Genomic DNA, 10066 nt, shown 5'->3' on the forward strand with positions numbered 1-10066 from the left:
TTCACAGATGTGTTTATTATGACTAGTTTCCTTCAGTAACTGTTTCAATAGCTTTAAACGGGAGTTAATCATAAACTGATGGCTCTGGATAAATACTTCCCACTCATGAACCTTGAGTACAAGTGTAGCAAGAGCTGAACACCCACTAATGACACTGTTTACCTGGCCTATGTGCCTTTTTCACTTTATTTTGATTGATCTCTCAACTTTCTCAGTAACACATTTGCACATTGCAATACATACTTGTGTTAAATATTTATTCAGTTTGAATTCAATAATAAAAAAAATTCTGTACACAAATGTATAAAACATCACCTACAGATATAAATAACAGTTTTTGGAAGAGTGGATGATATTGCACTGAAATGAAAGTTACCTTTGCCCTTCCTGTCCTTATAGTTCTCATGCATACACATCTGTTATTCTTGGCCAGTTTCTATCTGAATTTCCAAGGGATAAGGTCACTGCTTACTGTGACATGTCCTCTAACAGCTGATTCAGCACCACAACTGAATTAATACTCCGGTACACGTTTTTCACAGCTCTGCAAAGCATAGATCAGTTTGCATAGAAACAATCCTGTGGACAATAAAAAATCCTGATGAGAAGACTGTTATAAAATACATATTTTCTAAAGCATATAAATAAATACATATGTATATAAATAAGTTCATGTTCAAGAATACATTTCCTTCAAAGCACATTACAAAAGTTCAACATTCAGACATCACTGATGCAAAATGTCCAAAAAGTAGGCCAGCAATTTACAAATATTGGTTCCAATGTACGTCATTCAGCAAGTCTCAAGATTATCCAGATTTTTCAGCAGCAGATTGAGGAACTCCTTTACTCTCATGAGAGCCTCGATGCTCACAGTGTGAATGAACTCTTTTCTACTCTGTAGCTCTTGCAGCGGCTCTGGCAGTGAAGGTTTTGCCCGCTGCTCACTGCAGTGCCCCTTCTTCCACTGTTCGAGGAAACCCGTCAGCGAAGAGATGTCAAACTTGATCTGGGAGACCCCGCTAAAGTTGTCAGGGATCAGGCTGTTATAATCCTCCAACACGGTCACTATGAAGGCAAGTCCATCCAGATCATCAACAGGTGGATTGAGCGTCAGACCGACGGGGACCTGCAAGCGAGAGAGAGAGAGAACACGATTCAGTCAAAAAAACTTTTGTAAACCTTTTAGATTTGGCGTTGCCACAAACAGAACCAAACATATTACCTGGAAGTTTTTGTTCAGCCTGACCACCAGCTGTTCGGCCAGCAATTTCACTTTTGATTTCATGTTCACTACTTCCACTGGCAGAGGAGCAGCTGTACCCACACTTAAAACGTGCAGCAGAGAAAACAGGAGGGCCAAAGTGTAGTCCATATTTCTCTGGATGTACCGAATTCAGAAATGCACTGGTATTCCTAGGAGGAGAAGATTATATAGGTTATTCTTCCTTTCCATGTTTATCCATCTTTCACTTGCTGTTTCCCCATTGTTTCATCTAAGACAGCAGACGTGAGTTCATGTCGACACGTCATCATGTTTTTCTTAAACACATGTTTCCTTTCAGTAATTTAATCAATATGTTTGGTTATGGCAGCAAATATTTGTGATAGAGACACCTGTTAATTCCTGTGACTGTGTAAAAGGTACAAAGATCACTGACTTTGGCTAACGCTATTATTCTCAACCCCCTGTTTTCCAAACCTCTGCTACGTGCTCTGTGAGGAATAGATGGAGGGGTAAGCTCATAAAAAAACATCAGCTACGAGACACACATTCGTATAAGCAACAAGCATTTCTTTAAAAACAACACCTCAACTGTCACAATTTTACAAATAAATCCAGCTTTTAAAGATAAAGTAATGTTATCTGTTTACACATGATAAATGGTGAGAGACCAAATGTGACTGTGACTACAGACAGTGAAACACACATGGAAGAGTTGAAGCGTGAGTGAAGGAGATGGAGAGGAGAGTTGATCTTACCTCGGCTGGATGTCTGTGTGTATGCCCCTGTTAGGCTCCATCAGGAGGTCTTATAGTGGATGACTGTTGACTCATCTCTTACTCACCTCACTCCACCCGTTCCACCCTCATCCACCCCCTCACTTACACCTCTCCCCACCTCATACCCCGGCCTCCCCCTGGTGCTACTGCAGGAGACGGGAGAAAAGTTGGAAGTACATTTTTGGGTTACTACGTTGTGACAACTTTGAGTCACCGGGCAAACATTTACACAAACAATTTGATCAATTCTAGAGGTGCACCCCTATGAGCCTGTGTTAACTTTAGGATACTGATATCCTGGAGTTTACAGATTACAATTACGACAATGTTTCTAATTTTGTGAAAGAAAAAAACTTTTGCAGTTAGACTGATTAAAATGCCATATGCTATATCCTCACTTATCTTCACTGCTCTCTCTAAACATTGCATAATTCCAACAGTTATGTCAATATTGTTTTTCGGACGTCCGATTACACAGTGTGTCAAAGCACCCATGTACAGTAGCAGAAAATAAAGAACTAAAACAATAAAAACCCAACAGCAGTAGAAGTATGACACGGCTTTTCTTCTGTCTGGTATACACAGAGTTCACTATGATTGTATCGCTGGCTATCAAATATCAGAGAATGTTTAAATAGTTGATAAAACATTTGGTCAAAAGTTAAAAGTTTGGACACACTTTGTCATTCAACTGAATGAGAAAGTGTGTCCAAACCTTTGACTGGTACTGTACATTATCTGAGTCATCTTCTCTACTCACATACAATTCACACATACTATGAGAAAGTGTTCCACATTGTTTTAGCTTTAACAAAAAAAGGACAATCTTGAAATGTCAAATTTTCATACAGTCACATTTACATTTTCTCCAAATGCATTAAGCAAAGCACACCAGTTTGTAGGTGATAGATACCCACCAAGGGGTTGTGATAAGTACTTGGCAATACATTTTGATAACATGACCTAATGTGGGTTGCAAAACCCCTACAAATGAGATGTTTCACGTTTTAAAGACACACACAATCACTCAGGCACAGTATTAATGCACACTACCAAGGATTCTAAAACTGAACATCACTGTTATCCATATGATTACAAGAAAACCTTTTCAGCCTTGGTGCTCATTAACAAAATTGGCTTGAATTGAGTGTTTGTCTTTCATTTAAGATTACCATCATACATAAACATGTTATTCAAATGTATTAAATTAAGTTCTGCTGCATTGAGGAAGTCTTCCAATGAACAACAATACCATTGTTATGTCGCATTAAAATAGATGCCAGATGTTTCTAATGTATGCCTTCTGTCTTCATAGATTTCTCACACAGAATTCAAGTCCACATTTCCCTACCATTCCATTTCTTTCTGCTAAATTAGCTCAATGCCCTTTTTCGGAAAAGTGGATATTTCTGGAAGCAGATGTCTGTTGTTACTCCACTGGAAGAAGGAGGGGAATGGATATGCTGAGCAAGTTTCTGTTTCTCCGAAGTTAAAAGAAGTCAGAGAGGGCAATAATCTGTATGTGTTAGAGGGAGGCGTGCATCCACAGGGAACAAAACCTTAATGGTAATTTCAGTTTCCTCTCAAGGTAATTTACAGTAAATCCTGCAAACTGTTAAATGTCTCATGCAGGACACACACAAACAAACACACACACACACACACACACACACACACACACACACACACACACACACACACACACACACACACACACACACACAGGTCTCATAAAACTATTAACAAGCAGTCATTCCCACATTTTGAGCAGAATAAACAGAACTGCGATAGGATCTGAAAAGCGTTGGGAAAAATACATACTAAAATAGATATTTCTGGGAAGTAGACGGGTGACAGTATCCCACTTTTCAACAGGAATCGTTTATTATTCATGAAGAAAAACATGAAGGAATGATATAATTGGATGGATGGTTTCCAATTTCTTTCTTTTTTCTGTTTTGTCAGAGCTGTCCCCTTGGGGTTTAGGGAGTTCTCTTGCCATCAACAGGTTTCATCACACGCAAACATTTTTCCTGACATCTGGGATGAATAAAAGCTGACTGTTAATATCACTATTGTTAAACCAGGATTTTGCCTGCCAAGATTTGACATGACAGTTTCCAGGACATTTTTACCATAATGTAGATGGTCAGTCTTGACTTGGTTAAGACTAGCATTTAATGTTGTTATTTATTTGACCCCACAGTACACATTATTAATACTTGTTTGTGGAACAGGGCCGTCATCTTTATATTTCAGATGGATCTGACGTAGCTGTGGAGTTATCGTTTTGACTTCAAAGATTAGTCAAAATGTTTCTGCCTTTTTGAATCAGATAATTTAGCAGAACACTACTGCTCATAGGGTGAGTCAAAGGTATTTCCTCTTCGCCAGACAGAGTTTCTTATGAGTTACTTTATGAATCTGTTTATAGAGCCCACGGTTCTCAGCATGCTCTAATTAGTTCCAAACTGAGAAGATACACATTTGTACTTTTGTGGCTACATTAAAAACCACAGCTGCAGCAAACAACTTTGTGCTTCCAGAGTATTATGTGTGGATGTATCTTGTCCCTTGGATCATCTGGGATCAATCAGACTGCATCGCTGCAGGACAAGAAGTCACCTCCTGGAGCATGACAGAAGGATGCTGCAAGGCTTCATTAATAATCCATGAGCACTGTGTATCACATGACTTATGAGAGCATATGAGTCACATCTTCAGAAGACTGTATCCATTGACCCTTTATGGTTAGCAGAAGGGCTGTAATTACTTTCACAGTGAATGACGTAGAGCAGGGGTGTCAAACATGAGGCCCGGGGGCCAAAACTGGCCCGACAGAGGGTCCAAAACGGCCCGCGGGATGACTTTGAAAAGTGTAAAAATTAGTTGTTTTGATCATAAAGTAAAATACTGTTCCAGATACCCGTGACAAAATGTTTTGTGCCTTTGTAGACACACTGTGATCTGTAAGTTGTAATGCACATGTGTAAATGATCAACTGAGGCACAATATTGTTGAAATTGCACGTTTTCTTCTTAAGAAATTTCAGGTTGTTCATGTTTTGTAAAAAGATAAAACTTTAACATTTTCAGAATGTACGTGCACTTTTTTTGCATTAAAACGAAGGGGGACATTTGAAGTTATTTATAGGTTATTATGCTCTGATTTTACTGGTCCGGCCCACTTGAGATCAAATTGTGTTGTATGTGGCCCCTGAACTAAAATGAGTTTGACACCCCTGACGTAGAGTAATACACAGACCAAAAGGTTAACAACGTGTTTCCGACCTGCACGCTTTAATAGCACTGTTGATTGAGCCATGGCAATAGGCCTTAAACAATATCACATTACTTGTCCAGATGCAGCATGGAAACCAGTAATTCCACTCAGCAGGACCTGGCTGGATGATTCACAGGAATGACGGGAATTCGGATTTAGTGCATGTGCTACCATTCACGAAGATATGTTGCTTTCACCCCCAGACACATGTGTGACGTTAGCACCATAAAACTGGTCTGAAAATACCTGAATCAGCTTTTCTTTGAGGGGGTGGGTCAGAATGAGTCGGAGCTCTGCAAAAATGTTCAGTCCCAGCAAGCAACAGCTTTAACATGTTAAGCAACACTGGCAGGTTTTATAATTTAAAGGCTACATATACTAACAAAAGCAACCTATTACAAAGGGTTACGAGAGTAAAAAGAGTTAAAACACCTGAGTGAATTCATGAAGACTATAAGTAGTGACGTGTTATGCAAGGTCCAATAGATTTTAGAGGTCATCTGACTGATGCTCTTTCCCAGCATTTCTGTGGATGTTGAATAAAACATTTGTAACACGATTACAGTAATCCCATTGCAGCCAGTCAGAGCCCCTCAGTGTAAACGTTACTGTCACTGATTCTTTTTTATGTATTTCAATTCAAGAGTAGGAGTTGATTTATCACTACACAACTAATAAACCATTATTTTTGTGCTATAGGATGCTGTGCCCTTATTGTAACTATTAATTCATTCTCAAATATCCTATACGGAGAGAATGCAGTAAAGATCTGGCATCAAAACTATGACGTAGAAAGTTTTGCATAATCACTTCGACACAATGTCTACAACAGCAGGTACTGTTTGAGAATCATCCAGAGACTATTGGAAAGGTTATCTCTGTTTGTTCAGGGCTCGAGTGTTAACATTGTTCCAGCTCCCCTGAGGGTGGGAGGGAGGGGACTGCGGGGATATTGAAAAATAAATAAAAGCTGGAATTTATCGGAATTATGCTATTTTTCTTTTTCCTTTGCAACACTTTGGATGTGTGAGGTCTGTTAAGCCTGTACTCATCATTAACACAAATGTTTAACATGTCATGGAATCTTAGCAACTGGTCCATCTTTACTCAATATGTTTGACTTCATTCCAGAGAAGGAAAAGAGTGGTGAAGAGAAAGTACTGAAGTCACACAACACAACTACAACAACGGGAAGTAGTCCGACACTAGTCCTGATAAACACAATACAACTTTTTATTGCAGGTGACCCACAAAGGCCCTGTTTATTGAGAGTTATAACTTTCTGTGATAAAGAGAATCTCCTTGAATAAGAAGGGCTTTGATTTTACACTTTCACCTCATGTGAAATTGAGTGAGTGTTTGACTGACAGTTAGGATGGGAAACAGCTTGCTTAATATCTTCATTGTAATCTGTTTCCTTTTCAACATGTGGATGGACTGCTAGAACTTTTGTTTTTTCTTTCCTGAACCCAATGGATGAAATACTTCAAATGACTCCTGACAGAGAATCAAGCCCCATGGACAAGGGATCTGACCTAAACAAAGCTTTTCTATTGCTATAGCTATTTTATTACACATATCATTGATTATGTTTGTGTCATGGACTTGAATGGATACTTTGTGCTTCTCCCTCATGGGGGTCACACTGGTGGAATGCACTGAGGATAAAACACTCCTTTCTGCTTTAATGTCACCTAAACGGATGGGAACTGGCTCCATATAGTTTAAGCTTAGTTCAAACAGTTTTCTGTGTCTGATCCGTCAATATGTGAGTGTATCAGGTCCGAAAAACATTATCCATTTTCATCATCTATCCCTTTTTATATCTGTGAATGGTTGATGGCTGATGTTATGTATTTCCTGAAGACAGCTTGAATAACAGATGAAGGAAGCAACAACTTTGCCTGCAACCTGAGATACAACAGGAACATCCCCTCATCTTATCTCTTGGAATATGAGATTCAAGACTGAGCAGGAAAACAAAATCCCCTTTTTGAAATGAGGTTTCTCTGGGGTTCATACCTCAGAGGGGTTTCAAAGAGGCAACTGCTGAGCTTCTAATTACTAATTACTACATTTCTAAAAACTCAGTCTTACGGATTGCAGATCTTCAGAAAATCTACAGAGTTTTAGAGACTTGGTAAAAATAAGTATAACAAAAGAGAATTTCTGATTTTGTTATTTGATTTGTTTGCTTATAGTTAATTAGACCTCTGTTGTTTGGATATGATTTTGTTGATGCCGTTGACACTCCTTCCTTTAGAGATCCCCTCCTGACATGTTTTAATACATAACGAGTCAGACATGTAACATTATGTCACATCACATTACTTCACTGTCATTAAAACTTCAGAATCTATGAAAATGCAAATATTTCAGAAGTTTACCTGCTGGACAAAAGTCTCTTCAAGTTTCCACACCACAATTGTTTAGGTTGCATTTTGATCCATAACTGTAGTTGTGATGTCACAACCTCCATGCCTTAAACTGATATTTAAGGTCAGAGAAACTTTCCCCTCTTCAGCAGTTTAATATGAAACGCGATCTTCTAGTGTCAAACTCTGCACACACATATCTGCACCGTAAAGTTCAAGTGAAGTAACAATAAGTAACAAGAGAAGTAGCAACATATTTTTGAGACAAGGGGGACTTTAACAATTTCACATAAGATTAGAAAAAGAAATCTGACAGACCGAATGCAGGTGAAAAAACCTCCAGCATCATCATAAAGAGATCAGATGTATGGTCGACATGAGGACATTAGAAAAGGATTGGTTGTACTTTTGTTGTTGGAGAGTGACAGTGTGTCTCAAATACAAACACATTTACTTTTACTTTCTTCGTATCCACAATTTGTTCTTATTTAGTTAGTACCAATTGATTTCTGGGACTCACCAATGTTTTATTATTAATTATTCATCTTCTCTGAGGTAAGAGAAAAGTGTGCGAGTGGTGGAGAGCGATCTTCCCAAGATAGAAAGAAACTTTTGTTTTCACAGTCCACAAATTGTTCGCAAGGAACATAAGTTTTATATATGAGGAACATAATAATAAACATGAATATCAGATAATCAAATTTAGTTTATTATATGTTTTAGAGTGATTATGATGATTACATTGTGGGCTAAAGAAAAATCTTTGTTCCATTTATCCCAAAGAAGACTGAACACCTTGGACATATATATTGCATGTGTTCAGCTTCTAAATGACTTACATATCTTAGATGTTTTTAGATTTTCCTGTGACACCAGTAGTGATGTTCTGGAAAATCACATTTTTACTATGTTTGAATTTATTTAACAGTACCTCGATTTCACCACTGCCAGAGTTCTTCTAACAGCCCTTTTTTTGGGCCGCATTTCTTCAATTGGCATGTGGCAGAGAATTTGCACATGGCACAACACCAGCACAGCCCTTAAATAGAGTTTAGGGGACGTTACTTATACAAATACTCCAATTTATGATACAGTGGGTTTCATCATATAGCACATCTAGGTAAAGCAGATTTGGATGGTTAAGAACGCTTGGTGCATCCGGAGTTCACTTCTCTTATTTTTTCGTCTTAACAGAAAATTACGAGGAAATGTATGAGACAGAAAGCTGGATCAATGGATGAAGAATGGTTGAATCATGTATTTACGTGTGTTGGACTGGAAACAATTGCATCACTCCTCTTGAAATGGTGAATCAATTGGCTTGCACCTGATCATGCTTTTATCCTGTTAACCAAAGAACTTATTGGCCCATGAAATGTGGATTGCTTTAGAAATGAGTAACAAATAGGAAATGACACATGTTGGAATAAATGGTTTATTGTGACGAGACGTGTTCAAAGGAGCTCATAATTCACTTACTTCACCAATGCAACGTTGTTTAAGTTGCTAAAGTTCTGGTGGAGACAACAACTTCTCATTCACTTTAGATTCAGATTAGATTTTAAAATGTAAAATAGTTTTACACACATATACAGCCAAAGAAATGTATAAAAGACAGATGTTACAACTCCATTCCATCAAAGTTTTGTAATCACAAATAAGTAAAGTGGATTGTTAAGTTATATATTGGTTTACACCCTTATATATGCTACACACAAGGACGCCATCATCACCATCATGATCATCATCTTAACTGTTCACGTGTCCATGGATTTGTTTTGGTGTGTGGCTTTAAATCAGATTTCCTTATAGACAAACCAATTTAAGCAATGCTGCCACCTTCTGGAAGAAGTATGTGGTGCTCCAGATGCATTTAGAATTGGAGTAGTGCTTCTCAATTCTGATGCTGAGGAAACAGAAACCTGCTGGTTTTCAGTGAAACCAACCAAACCATGGAATGATTTACATCTCGGATAAACATTTAAACCAGTTACTGGCAGGTATCATTTTTTTTGACGACTTAAACCTCACATACTTTTGTTGAATGTAAAAGTCAACTCCAATTCACAAATTGTATACACTCATCAGTTGAAGCACACATTAAAAAAAAGGGCTACAGAATACATACAGTGAGCTCAAGTGTCAAGAGCGAATGCTCTGCAAATCTTCCTTGACGTAAGGGTCCCTTGCAGATGCTTTTTGGGGTAAGGGCTTCCTGGATAGTCATTTGACAGCAAGCCCAGACCGCAAAAAGACCTGAAAAGAACATGAATGCTCAGCTGACATCATGGCCGACGATCATACACCGTTGGTCCAGCTTCTGAAACACACAGTTACAGATCCATGAGACTGAACGTAAATTAGGAATTAAGGGAGTCACATATAACAATCCCCATTTTGGATTC

At 38.3% G+C, this 10066-nt stretch overlaps 1 protein-coding gene across 1 annotated transcript; it reads right to left on the reverse strand.

Moving 5' to 3' along the window:
* Positions 1-671: 671 nt before the first annotated feature.
* On the reverse strand, positions 672-1491 carry LOC115009973 (leptin-like). The gene is made up of 2 exons (XM_029434330.1): positions 1226-1491; positions 672-1129 (listed from the first exon to the last, which is right to left on the reverse strand). The coding sequence occupies exons 1-2, from the start codon at positions 1373-1375 to the stop codon at positions 794-796; spliced, it is 486 nt and encodes a 161-aa protein (XP_029290190.1). The 5' UTR covers positions 1376-1491; the 3' UTR covers positions 672-793.
* Positions 1492-10066: the final 8575 nt, after the last annotated feature.

The sequence above is a fragment of the Cottoperca gobio genome, chromosome 6, assembly GCF_900634415.1.
Source record: "Cottoperca gobio chromosome 6, fCotGob3.1, whole genome shotgun sequence".
NCBI lineage: Eukaryota > Metazoa > Chordata > Actinopteri > Perciformes > Bovichtidae > Cottoperca > Cottoperca gobio.